General features: G+C 39.8%; 1 protein-coding gene across 7 annotated transcripts in view; it reads right to left on the bottom strand.

The window, feature by feature from the left end:
- Positions 1-867: 867 nt before the first annotated feature.
- Positions 868-14,056, bottom strand: part of LOC119730368 (phosphatidylinositol-binding clathrin assembly protein LAP-like) — a 50,890-nt gene continuing 37,701 nt past the window's right edge. For 6 of the 7 annotated variants that reach the window (XM_038203229.1, XM_038203226.1, XM_038203228.1 and 3 more), the window contains 6 exons: positions 12,774-12,842; positions 11,218-11,389; positions 6,029-6,152; positions 3,827-3,856; positions 2,028-2,162; positions 868-1,470 (listed from right to left, as the gene is read on the bottom strand). In XM_038203229.1, coding sequence (XP_038059157.1) covers positions 1,459-1,470; positions 2,028-2,162; positions 3,827-3,856; positions 6,029-6,152; positions 11,218-11,389; positions 12,774-12,842 — 542 coding nt within the window. In that variant the 3' untranslated portion in view covers positions 868-1,458. The remainder of the gene's footprint in view (positions 1,471-2,027; positions 2,163-3,826; positions 3,857-6,028; positions 6,153-11,217; positions 11,390-12,773; positions 12,843-14,056) is intronic. The other variant, XM_038203227.1, reaches the window with a different exon arrangement.

The raw sequence follows: 14,056 nt of genomic DNA, 5'->3' as shown, positions 1-14,056 counted from the left end.
AGAATAGAACCCACACTACGAGAAAAACTCTTTGACTTCGAGCATTTAATAGTTGTCATTTCCGAATCTGTGTTTTCATCAGGACAACACGAGTTGAAGATTACATGACTACATGAAGATGTAGCTTTCAGATAGATCTAAGTCAAGGATGTGTTAGTCCTCAAACAGACAACGTCTCTGCTATGCATTTCTTAAGATGCATTTCTTAAGATGAAACTCAATGGCTATCTATACACCAGAATGAACCAAAGCTAATGTCTCCGTTTCTAAGATAATTGATGGAATTAAGTAGGACGGTTTTATCTGATGTGCAACCAACCATCACATTTGGTCAAGTTACAATGTACGCAAAAGTGGCCGGGAAAGAAAGTAGTATCCAGACGTCTCTTCAGTGGTTGTGTACAAAGTCTATAGAGTACCGAAGTGAATACATCACGAGCACAATGTGTAACAGACATTAGCGCGTGATTCAGACCGTGAACCAACATGCGCGCGTACTCCATTCGTTTGCACTACACTTTCTGGTTCTAAATGACGTCACACTTCGTACTCTATAGAGAATCAAGAACAATTCTAAATATTCTTAACGAAATTGGAAACGGTTCTCAGTCCCAGATTCATGTCTTTTCAACATTTTTTGCAATGACTGACCTTCACTGAGATGATATATGATGAGAAGAGTGGAGTCAGGATGCAACGTTCTTTCCATGGCCTGCGCTGTACACATGTACTGCTTGGCAATCCCAATGCTCGCTCTGTTGTTAGGCCTATGGGTTAAATTAATGGCCACAACAGGAGCAGCAAAATATGCATACATTTCTGTTGGTACCAGAGTCTTTGTACCTATCAGAGTCTTTGTACCTATCGTCTTTGTACCTATCTCACTAACTGACTGCCACTTGCGACTTAGACTGGTGGTAGAGTGATGAAGACAGCCGGGCAGTGCCATCGTATAGGGTTACCCTGCAGTGCCAATGAATGGGCTATATCGCCCATGTCTAGACCAGATGCATGAGCCACTGTGAAACAACTGAACCGATTTTTGTGCACTCTGGCTTTACTCAGCTTACCTTGTCTTGTTTGAGCCGTCGAACAACTAGGGTTACTCACCAGACCAGTCAGGGTTAAGAAATTAATATTGCCTACTCCAATCCAACCTGATTGGATAAAAGTCGTACCTTATTTACATCTTATACATAATCCTTTCTTTTTGTTTAGTATATAATCTGAAATACACTGATGAATATTCACGAGGTCTCAATCCACAAAGACTGAGGTATTACATTATTACTTAGCATAACAAAGCCTCCACGTGACACGGAGGGCTCTGATTGGTCAGTTCACGGGCAGGGGGCGGTCCGCACTTTGTACCGTCCTCGCTCCAAACCTGGTCTTCTGTCTTGTATATATTTTACATCTTTATACCATTTGTTTCTCGAAGAGCTCAGATGTTTACTTTCAGAGATTTCCCTGTGAGGTGAAAGGTAAAATATGTTGCCAATTTAACTGGTAGAGCGATGTGGCGCAGAATGCAGGAATTGTGTTCAAAACCAGCCGGCGTTTTATCAGCGTTGTAAAATGGGCTCTTGACCAATAGGAATGGCTAAAACTGTCTCAGGTATTCAAGAATGTAGAACAGGTAGCCGACACACATAAAAATGGTCAGTCAAACAACAGGCACAATTCAACCTGAATGAGAGTTTCGACTGTTTTTGACATTTCGTAAGCAATTTTAAAACCAACCACCGATAATGAGTCGCATGTATCCGGAGGTACTTTTGCAAAATGAAATCTCTCATGAAATAACGAGTCTTTGTTTTCACCCACACAGCAAAAAATCTTCCAACTGAAAATGTTCCTTTTTTGGGGCAAAATGAAAAACAGAGAACATGTACGGTACATTCTTTACCCTGCACATGACGAAACTGAAAAACTTTAAAAAAATGAAAAAAAAAAAAAAAATTTGTTTTTCTGTGCTCATAAATTTTCTGCTGATATGATCAACGTAAAAGGTTAATTTCACTTACAAAAGGATCATTCGGTTGTTGTTGTTGTTGGGTCATCATGCGCGGCTGTTGCTGGGCGTACATCCCCGCAGGCGCCACACCCTGTGGGTACATGCCCATCCCTGGCTGCATACCGGCCGGTCTGGCACCCATACCCTATATGAATCAAATGCAAATAGAAGGTCATTTAAAAAAAAAAAGCAAAAAGGCTGGTACCAACTCGTCTGGCGCCCATATGCTGCATGATTCAAACTCCCATAGACTATCATTTAATAAAAAGCAAAAGAGGCTGGCGCCGAACTTCACAGATGGTCTGGCACCCACACAGATGGTCTGGCACCCAAGTATGTACATGTTCCCCCCCCCCCCCTCCAAAAAAAAAATAATAAAAACTATCACAAATTGTTACATGATGCACAGAGTAAAAAACAACATGTAACAGTTCAACCAGAGGACATTTTTTTGATATGACATTGGAAATATTCTGAAAAGACTTGGTAGTTCCTTGAAAGACATCGAAGAGGATATTAAGTGCTAGAACGCACTGGTGCATACCGATACTGATGATAAGATAGAGGCTTTGTACACCCACAAATAGCACACAGTGCATTTGCCTGCGGAGATACATGTATCTGATTGTACATTGAGATAACAAGTAATTCCCAATTCGAAGGCCAATGGCATTATTCCAAAACCTAGCGTACAATAACATCTATACACTTCTTTTCAGAACCACACATACATTTACTCACAAAAGAGATTTACCACATGGTGCTACTGCAAATAACTTATCTTATTACCTTTTCAACAAAATCATTGGTAAGAAAACGTTTTTGATGTTGACATACTTATTGTAAGCAACACTAATCTTTTATTTTGGGGGAATTTCCTTGAAGTTGTTCAAGTACCCCATGTTTGGCAACCCTTCGCTTAATTTTTACCCCATATGGACACCTCATCCCCCCTCCCCTCTGTTTTCTTTCTTCTGGCCCAAATATCACGATGTTATCATTTTTCACATGATTTCTTATTTATTTTGGTTAGGGTCACTGTGCCAGTAAGTAACTTTGTGAATTTCAAGCTCATCAATACTGACGTTGGCGAGACTTCTTGATGATATCTGAGGAAAAATACATGTAAATGCGCGGAACTTTAGGGTATATTAGTAGCCACTTTGGATTGTTACTATGTCCTCATAATTATTCAGTCACTTATATGCTTTAGAAAATGTTATTGGTCATTGAAGTAAGAAAGTGTAAGTACAATCACCAAAAAAAAACTTTGAAAAAAATACATACCGAAATATGGAAACAAATATATTACACGACAGGTTTTTACGCGTCGTGCGTGCACGTGCATGCGCCTCGACGCGCAACTGCAGTCTTTCAGTGGTCAAATTTCTGTCAGGACGCCAGCTGTCGGCGATCATGGCACGCGCTTTGTTCTACATGTTCTATGCGCTGACGCGGCAAATCACGCATGTAGACAATCCGCTCCGTACATTTTGTACACAAGCTCAGATGAGTCGTTTATCCTTGTGTAGAGGATCTGTGATTTAAGCAAAGGTACTAAAGTGCTAGTGAGCAGGATTTTTCTAGTGTGTCTACCCAGGAAACTGACATTGTTACAGCGCATTGTTACAGCGCATTTCCTCAGCGCATTCCCTCAAGCATAAGGCCTATCACCAACCCCCTACAAGCCCATTATTATCTCCAATGCAAAATCCTACTCTACAGCTGTGCCAACGGACACCAGTTTAATTCACCCATACCAAGGGAATGTTTGTTTCTCTCTCTACAGCTTGACGTGTCTACACTCACCATTGGAGGCATCTGTCCCTGGTTGGGCTCCTGATAAAAGTGTGCATGTGGGTGAAGTTAACACAAAGGTGCAAGGTAAGATTGGTCGGGTCTACGACTAATTTTTGTGTTAATTAGAACTAATTAATTGATGGAAACAGGTGCTGGTGAAGGAAAAGTGGGTGTGTGTTTTCCAGAACTGGTCATTCTTGAATGGTACACATACGTGTCAGACATGCAACTGGGAATTTAGCAAAATGATGAATTTCCAAACCACACAAGACTTTGTACAGTGTTTTTCAATTTGTAACGGCTTCATGAGAGAATTAAAAAAATGAGGAAATCAGTGGATTCGAGGAAAAGTTGCATGCCTGACGTGTACAGTTTGTAATTCTTAAAGACTGCTGAAATACACAAATTTAGAAATTTGACTGCATGCAGGGAAAAGAAAAAAATAAGAAATTTTGAACGATTTTTTCCCCATAAACTAACAAAAAAGAAACAGATGTGACTGTTTGTTACACTCAACTTCTGCTTATTTTTTGCAGAACTTTTCACATGCTTCCTTGACAACATAAATCTAAAGTGAACATGAAATGAATGAGACTTTTTGGCATTGAAATTGATAAAATTTTAAATCTTATTGTGGTACAGATGAACAAACGGCAGACCACATGTTAAAACAAGGACTGAAGAGAACAGAGTTATAATTAAGTCAATCACAGTTGACCACAAGTCAATCAAGAGTCAATCACAAGTCAATCACAAGTCAATCACAAGTCAATCACAAGTCAATCGCAAGTAACAGGGCATGAACAACACTTCTTCAGTTCTAGCGATAATTCCTTGTCAAAATGCAAGTTGGTGACTTGTTATTTACTTTTTTACTTAACTGACGATTTCCCTCAGAGATTGACTTGTGATAACAGGTACACGTAAATAAATAATGGAGAGAAAGTGCAGAACTACATGTAATGGATGGGTCAGGGTTGACTTGTGGCTGCCTTAAGATTGACTTGTGATTGAATTATAATTGTCTTGTGATCCCCTTATGATCAACTTAAGATTGACTTGTGACTGCCTTTTGATTGACTTGTGACTGCCTTATGATTGACTTGTGACTGCCATATGATTGACTATTGACTGCCTTATGATTGCCTTGTGACTGCCTTATGATTGACTTGTGACTGAATGTAACTGTCTTGTGATCAACTTATGATTGACTTGTAACTGCATTATGATTGACTTGTGACTGCCTTATGATTGACTTGTGACTGCCTTATGATTGACTTGTGACTGCCTTATGATTGGCTTGTGACTGCCTCATGATTGACCTGTGACTGCCTTATGATTGACTTATGACTGCCTTATGATTGACTTGTGACTGCCTTATAATTGACTTGTGACTGCCTCACGATTGACTAGTGATTGAATTATAATGGTCTTCTGATACCCTTATGATCAACTTATGATTGACTATTGACTGCCTTATGATTGCCTTGTGACTGCATTATGATTGACTTGTGACTGAATGTAATTGTCTTGTGATCAACTTATGACTGACTTGTGACTGCATTATGATTGACTTGTGAATGCCTTATGATGGACTTGTGACTGCCTTATGATTGACTTATGACTGCCTTATGATTGACTTGTGACTGCCTTATGATTGACTTGTGACTGAATTATACTGGTCTTCTGATACCCTTATGATCAACTGATGATTGACTATTGACTGCCTTATGATTGCCTTGTGACTGCCTTATGTTTGACTTGTGACTGAATGTAATTGTCTTGTGATCAACTTATGACTGACTTGTGAATGCATTATGATTGACTTGTGACTGCCTTATGATTGACTTGTGACAGCCTCATGATTGACTTGTAAATGCCTTATGATTGACTTGTGACTGCCTTATGATTGACTTGACTGCCTTATGATTGACTTGTGACTGCTCATGATTGACTTGTGACTGCCTTTTGATTGACTTGTAATTGAATTATAATGGTCTTCTGATACCCTTATGATCAACTTATAATTGACTATTGACTGCCTTATGATTGACTCGTGACTGCCTTATAATTTACGTGTGACTGCCTTATGATTGACTTGTGATTACATATCACAGAAAGGGAATGTGCATTTCTAATGTGGTATTAAGGTACATGCAGATCACTCGCGTCTGTTTATAAGCAGTGGTTGAGAGATGACAGTGTTTTTACCATGTATGGCGGTTGCTGCTGCTGGGGCCACGTCGTTGACGCCATCTGTACAGGCTGCCACGCCGCACCGCCCGTTCTGCTTCCTGCCATATTTGAAGTCTGCTTATTCCATTGGTGGTCCGATCTATCACACACAAAATAATCACAGACAAGTGTGTGTTATGCTGAGATGGATCATACTTGAACTAAAAATCTGGAATTTGAAATTTGACCAATTTTGCAAATACACACATGGTTGTTCTGCAAGAAATATCAACTCCATTGCATACAAGCAGGTAGTCAAAAGAGGTCATTCCACCAGGTTCGGACACAGTGCATGTTACATCCATACATTTTGTTATATTATTAACCCTAACCCTCCAGGGTATTTTGGCTTGAAACCCTGCCAAACGCAGCAACATGCAACACTTGTCGAAATGACAAGCCTGCCCAGTGTAGCAAGATCCATCAGGCCAAAAGTCTCAAGGCCAAACTGCCTCAGAGTCTGTGGTCCCCCAACGCAGCAGGATACAACTCTGGCATTGTTCAGTGGGACTAGCTCTCAGTGTCTCAGAAGTGGCTGCTTTATGCACTGGTGTTGGTATCATTTTCAATCAAAGTGCACCAGACTTTTCCACCTGATGCACTGTGATGCGTCTGGCAGGGTTAGGGTTAAAGGTATCAATGCATTCTCAACAATTGCTCAACATAATATTTGTCTGAGTGTGTTTTAATACTTGAGAAAGTTTGAAATCAATTGAATGTACATGTACTTTGGAAAATATATGAGCAAAAATGTATTATTCGGACGTAACATTGACACTGTGTCAATGTTACATCCAAAAAATTCTCCGCCGTCACTGCAAAACCTACTTCGAGTCAGAAAGATCGTCTGAACTATCCATATTTCGACGGAAGGAGCCGGGAAAAATGTTGCAACCTGACGCCACTTTTTTTCTTCATACATCATCTCAATGAAGGTCATTCGTTGCAAAAATGATGAAAAGACATGAATCTGGGACTGAGAAATTTTTCCAATTTTGTTAGGAAATACAAGAAAATGTTCTTGACTCTCCACAGACTTTGTACACAACCGCGGAAGTGGCGTTAGGTTGCAACATTTTTCCCAAGTCTTTTCATCTCCACTCACTGTTAATGCCAATACTTCTTTTGACGCAATGGTTTAAGTCGAAGAATACACTCGCAAGTGTGGATTCTTAATTTACGAATTCACGAGGCACGAAAAATTACAAATCCACACTTTCTCGTGTATTCTCCTTAACTTACTCAAGCGTGGTTGTACATGTATCAAACAAATAATGAATGTTCCACATTTCGTACAACGGACAGAATAATTCCATTCGGTGTCACCTCATGAAACTATTCTTACCATTGCACTCATAACCATTCATTATATGTACATGTATATTAATACACTGGTCAATCAAATTCCTAAAACATACGACTATACCAACAGAAACAGTTAATGACTCATTTTGGGAATAACATCATTCCACGGGTCACCTCTGGAATTGGAATTACAAAACTGCACAGAAAAGAAGTCAGTTGAAAATTGCCCTAAAAAATGGGAGGACATTTACATAAACAGAAATAGTTCAGTGGTCGAGGGGATCCTTTCGACGGGGATGGCATGGGTGACTAAACCATTTCCTTTATTAAAATCTGTACAATTCCTGTACAAGTACACACATGCAGGGTTTAAATTTATTTACACACAAAAATCTACTAGTAAAACGAGGGTTTAAGTTAACAGTTGGCATGTGTTTTTCACTTTTCAGAGGGTTACACATGAACAACAATGACATTTCTGATGCATACATCTATTATCACAATTTATCTGATCTGTCAGCGACAATAAATTAAGCCGTCGGAATTAGTCATTTTTAAGTTACACAAAACCAAAGCAACATTAAATAAATGAAAATGTTACCATCCCCCTAACAGTATCAATTACCGGATTTCAATGAAATTTATGTGTAAGATAATCTCGTATTGCTCCCCTGTGCATTAAGATGTCAATTTCAATACGCCATAAAATCTTTCTTAATCTCACTGACATGACAACTTGAATTGGCCCTTTGGGGAAATTCGCTTTCCTATGACGGAATATGGAATGCTTGGAAAGATGGCAATTTCGGAGGGGTTTAGTGGGATAACTCATGCAGATACTACCGGTATGATGAAAAAATATCGCTCTCAATCGATACCACTATTTTTGGTTAGGCAAAAAAGAAACAATACTCGGTCTCTGGTCAGCGCGCGTCGATTTTAATCATGCGCGTCAACCTTTTTTTTTCTCCAAATTAACGAGGAAACTACAACAGCGCCCTGTATTGCCGTGCCTCCTCAAATATTTGTACCAAGGAGCACCAAGGAATGGGGAAATTGCACCAAGGCAAATGATAAAGGGCACCAAGGCAAATTATGGAGGACACCAATGTATAATGAGGACACAAAAAAGCAAAGTAGTACCTGTACAATTCAAGCTTGGAAAAAAAAAAAAAAAAAAAGCCACCAAAAAACCCCCCCCCCGCGTTGCCGCATCAGTTCCGGAAATTCGGTCTGACCAGAGACCGACTATTTTTTTTTGTTGGCCTAATACAAACTCAGTGGGACCTAGCTTTTTTTTGGTTATATCAGAATTTTGTATACTGGAGTGCCAATCCCATTCATTGTGCACATAATTGCACAGTTGGGACCAAGACTTTATGTTTGCTATAACTGGAATTTGTGTTAACATTGTTTGTGTTAACGAGAGTCAACTGCATACATGTTGCTGGCATGTCTTTAAATTTGATACAAATATATGTATATGCTGACTATTGTTTTCATTATTGCATCATACATTGTGCACCCATGCATTTTTGCACAAGAACATATTGTATTGAGACTGGCTTAATCCGAACCCTGCTAAAATGCATCGGACAAAAGCAGTGGTGAAAAAGTTGTTGTATACTGTTGCATTTATCAGTCAACTCAAGTCCCGTGTTTTGTTGCATCTTGTTGCATTTAGCAAAGTACCAGTAACAGCTCATAGTGCCAAGGCCGACACAACAGAATCCACTGTTGCATATTGTTGCATTTGGCATGGTTGCTGCACAGTTGTTGTTGTCTACTGGATTCACCACACAGTGCAACATACATGTAATCCATAGTTGTGCTGTGTCGCATTAAGCATGGTTTGGGTTTCAACTGTGTTGGATTTTGTTGCATTTAGCAGGGTACTTTGCTGCACAACTGCACGGTTGTTTACAATTGCACAGTTGCTGGTGTGTACTGGGTTCACCACAGTGCAACATACATGTAACCCATAGTTGTGTTATGTTGCATTCAGCATTGTGCTGATTTAACTGTGTTGGTCTTTGTTGCATTTAGCAGGGTACTTTGTTGCACGACTGCACAGTTACTTACAACCGCACAGTTGCTGGTGTGTACTGGGTTCACCACACAGTGCAACATACATTGTACATGTAATCCCTAGTTGTGTTATGTTGCATTCAGTATTGTGCTGATTTCAACCGTGTTGGACTTTGTTGCATTTAGCAGGGTAATTTGCTGCACAACTGCACAGTTGTTTACAATTGCACAGTTGCTGGTGTGTACTGGGTTCACCACAGTGCAACATACATGTAACCCATAGTTGTGTTATGTTGCATTCAGCATTGTGCTGATTTAACTGTGTTGGTCTTTGTTGCATTTAGCAGGGTACTTTGTTGCACGACTGCACAGTTACTTACAACCGCACAGTTGCTGGTGTGTACTGGGTTCACCACACAATGCAACATACATGTAATCAATAGTTGTGCTGTGTTGCATTTCACATGGTTCTGGTTTCAACTGTGTTGGACTTTGTTGCATTTAGCAGGGTACTTTGTTGCATTTAGCAGGGTACTTTGAAAAAAAATCTCATTAAGTTAGGGAGAATACATAAGACTGTCAGAGGGCAATGATGCCCAAAAAGTTCAATTAATATCTGAAAAACCTTCAAGAACTATAAAACTATTACTCGAGGATTTTATGACATTTTGTTATGAACAGATAAACGATACATACTTCAAACGCTGAGAGCCATGGAGCTGCAACTCCACACCAAGTGGAGGAGCTCTTTAAAAACAAAAAAGGAAAAAGCAGAAGAAAAAGAGAAAAAAAAGCAAAGAAAACGTTTAAGCACCGTGAAGATCAAGATCATTTCAGCAGGGAATTTTTGTGAAAGCACAAAATGATTCTCAAGTTTTTCAGATATCAAATATAAAGAAACAAGCAACCTTTTGACAAACACAAAAATGAAATGCTGAGCGACACGAAAATGCAAACAATCCAAAAATCAAGTCCCTGAAAATAGTGATAACCTGAAAAATGTCCACACCCTTCCCCCAACTAAAATGTTGGTGCAGGCCTGGTTAACGGTATTTATTTTAATTTTTTAAAATTTTATTTTCAATTTTCTTGTAAATATCTAACTGTTCGTTAGAGATGTACTGTGTCCATACTTTTCAACAAATTTTGATTTCTTTTTCTCCTTCTGCAAGCAGCCTGGTTCCCGATCCCTACATTATTGTTTCTGAAAAGGGAGGCGGAAACCAGTCTACCCTGTGAGAACTGACTTGTTATTCGTCCACAACTTTGTAAATTGTAAAGTAGTAAAGTCTGTCACGAGCCAATGTGGCCAATCAGGCCGGCATTTTTCTCTAGTTTCATAGGCATGAAACTACGGACGATATTTCTATAACCCCTGGATGGGATGCAATTCCATCGCAGGTTACTCCCCAGCTACATGTCGGTACCCATTTATACTCCTGGGTGGAAAGAGTTAAGTGGGGTGAAGTGGCTTGCCCAAGGACACAACATATGGCCGGTAGCTGGAATCGAAACCCTGACCCTCTGATCATGAGTTACGAACCCTAACCACTAAGCCACACTCCCCCTTGAATTTGTAAAGTAATGGTCTCTAAACTAAATGTCATTTAAAAAAAAAAAAATCTCATTCTAAAGTGAACAACTTTTGTGTTGCTAGAAAATAGCAATTGATAAAACTCTACCGGTATTTCTTGAAGGGAAGCTCGTGAAAAGTGCTGACAGCACATCTTGATAGGACTCTTACTGTTACAAGACCAGAGACAAACCTCAAGTCCAGACACACGTTTCAAAATTGTATTTCTTAAATTAAAACCAAAACAAAATGGACTTACTTCTTGGGCGACATTGACCCTCTGATGTCCAGACTGATATTGGTTGCTAACTTGCTGAGGGTGGTGTCGAGATCGGCACCCTCGCCCGACTTGGCGGGCATCTCCTGTGGTACGGGCTGCTGGCCCGGCTGGTTCATGGGCTGGAGGATGCCAAAGAACTCTTGGGTGTTGGCTGCATGACGAGGGGGAAGAGTGGGGTTATGATGAGAAAAATTTGGGCCATGTGAGTTTCAGGATCCCTGGAGAAAGCATTACTTGAAATTTCATCAATTCAAATCGCATTTAGAACTTTGGCTTTTGATATGAGCTGAACACAATTTGTGAATTGCCTGGTAAAAAAAATCAAAAAAATACATGTACAATCAAGGTATCTCTTTTTTTTTTTTACAAGGACATACAAACTACGGAAACATGTAATATATTAAATGTCAGGAACACTAATGTTGGACAATCACTTTAGAATTACATCTACGGGTACATGTATATGTACAGTAAGTTAATGTTAAAAACGATCCAGCCATGAAATAAATATACATGTAAAACACTACTTATAAAGGCTTTTCAGTCTTGTTTGCTGAATGGGGAAGCATACCAAAACATGTTGGCTTTTTTTGTAAAACTTTAGTTTGTGTCTTTCATCAATCTATTCAAGCTGTTTTAAAAAAATTGTGATGAAGTACATGTACAAGTACATGTATACAACTCTAATATGAAACAAATTTATAAGTGACATATATGTTCATATATCTGCATTTTACAAGTACATATAGTTCACATGCACTCAAGCTTTGAAAACACATATACATACATGTACATACACACTTTATCTCATACAAATTATAATAACTACTATGCTAATGTACGTACCGTACCTTCCACAAGATGCAAAACATTTGTACCATTTTATACAAAAGTGGGTCATACAAAGGAATAGTGAAACAGATTGTACATGTACATACCAGTATGTGGGGATAAATGTAATGTGTATGCACACAATTTGAAGTAAGTTTTATATTCACCTGGAGGGTCTGTACAGGACACTGTACGTAGTGTGCTATACATGTATATCAGAGCACTTTGGTTCGAACCTTAAGTTCTAATCGTGAATTTTTTTCCCCCATTACAAGTTCAAGTTTTTACGAAGAAGTCAGTGAAGGGCAAAATCTGAATTTACATCTCCCGATGCGATTAGTCTGGTACTGGTTGCGGCATCCGCAGCTATATCAGATTCGAACCAGCCAGCCGACCCCGGCAAGCTCAGTGGTCGAGTGGTAAGACGTCTGCACTAGTAAGCAGGAGGTCGTGGGTTCAAGTCCCACCTGAGTGAGCTTGTGAATTGTTCTTGCACGCCTTCCGACAACAGTAAGTATACAGTGTTTATGAGATCACATAAGTGGACTGCTCAAACCCAGTATTGACTTAATAGTCTCAACATTTTCGTAAATAAGGTTACCTATTTCATGTATTTGAAAAGCCTCAACATCCCTTTCAATGGATGACTTCATGTTGGATGCAAGCTGGTTTGGTGTATTTTTTTGGGGGGGGAACAAACTTACCATTTTGTCTGGCATTATCCGTAAAGACTTTGTCAAAGTTGGCCCCGATGTCATTGTTGTTTGTGATGCCTGTATGAGAGGGAGCGGGGATGGATGAAGAGGATATGAACGGAACAAAATAAAACGAAAACCACGGAAATGTTGGAGCAAGTTCGACTAGAAACTATTTAAAGGCATAGGATCATTTGCATTTATCCCAAAAGCAACCTACCGAATTATGATCAACACGCTTACTGGATTAAAGACCTTACTGGTACTAAACGCCCTGTGAAATTATGCCATCTGGCTTGCTTTCACTTAGAAGAAATCAAGGAATGTTGGCGATTTCCAACGATCAGTCACTTGACTGATTTTTGGAAATACAGAGTGCTATTGACGAAATCGTGTTTCGTGATCAAAAGGTTGTGCATGGTGTTTCACTGTTTTCTCGAAAAGTGTAATATCCACTGAGCTAAAACTTCAACAGGTTAGGTTTTGAATATTCCTCTTTCGATTTTGAGTGGTGTTATTATTGGAAACCAACAAAACGCATGACAAGCAAATGATCCTGCATGCCTTTAACAATCGTTGAATTGTATGCTGGTTAGTCAACGACCAGTCGACTTTTGACAACCAGTCTGATGACGTTGGTAGCATCACTGGTTACCAATGCATGTAGCTGCGTGCATCATATCGCTCAGCGGAGAGCCAGGGATCAAGAAGTTTGGCGATGACGTTTTGACCAGAGATGCTTGCACGTTTCTTTTAGCAAAAGTGACTCGCACAGGTGTAACTTACGGCACGAATCGACCACTGATTGGCAAACTGTCCTGGATCGAACTTGCTTCATGTAAAAGGTACGACTGGGGGTTACTCAGGGGAATATCAGGTACATATAAATGTGCATCTTTGTTTCTGCCATTTGGAAAGGGTAGTAATACAAACTGGAGGGGAACTTTCCTGCTACATTCATAAATGTTAGGGTTAGGGTTGGGTTCGGATTAGGGTGAGGGTTAGGATTAGGGTTGGGGTTGGGTTAGGGTTGGGTTAGCTTAGGGTTAGAGCAGGTTGCGGTTAGGGTAAGGTTTAGTGCAGATTAGGGATAAGCCTGGTTCATACTCGGCACGAAAGCGAACGCGAATACGCGAATTTGTGACGTCATGGCAAGTATTCGCGCTGCCAATTCATAAAATACATATTTCAACACGGGCGAATTTCGCAGCAAATGTTTCATGACGTCAAATTTGCTTCGCATTCGCATGCGCATGAAGTATGAACCGGGCTTTAGGGTGAGGCTCATTTGG

Source organism: Patiria miniata, unplaced genomic scaffold, assembly GCF_015706575.1.
Source record: "Patiria miniata isolate m_02_andy unplaced genomic scaffold, ASM1570657v1 HiC_scaffold_22, whole genome shotgun sequence".
NCBI classification, from domain to species: Eukaryota; Metazoa; Echinodermata; class Asteroidea; order Valvatida; family Asterinidae; genus Patiria; species Patiria miniata.
The sequence above is the reverse complement of the archived record's forward strand: the minus strand, read 5'-3'. Positions and strand labels throughout refer to the sequence as shown.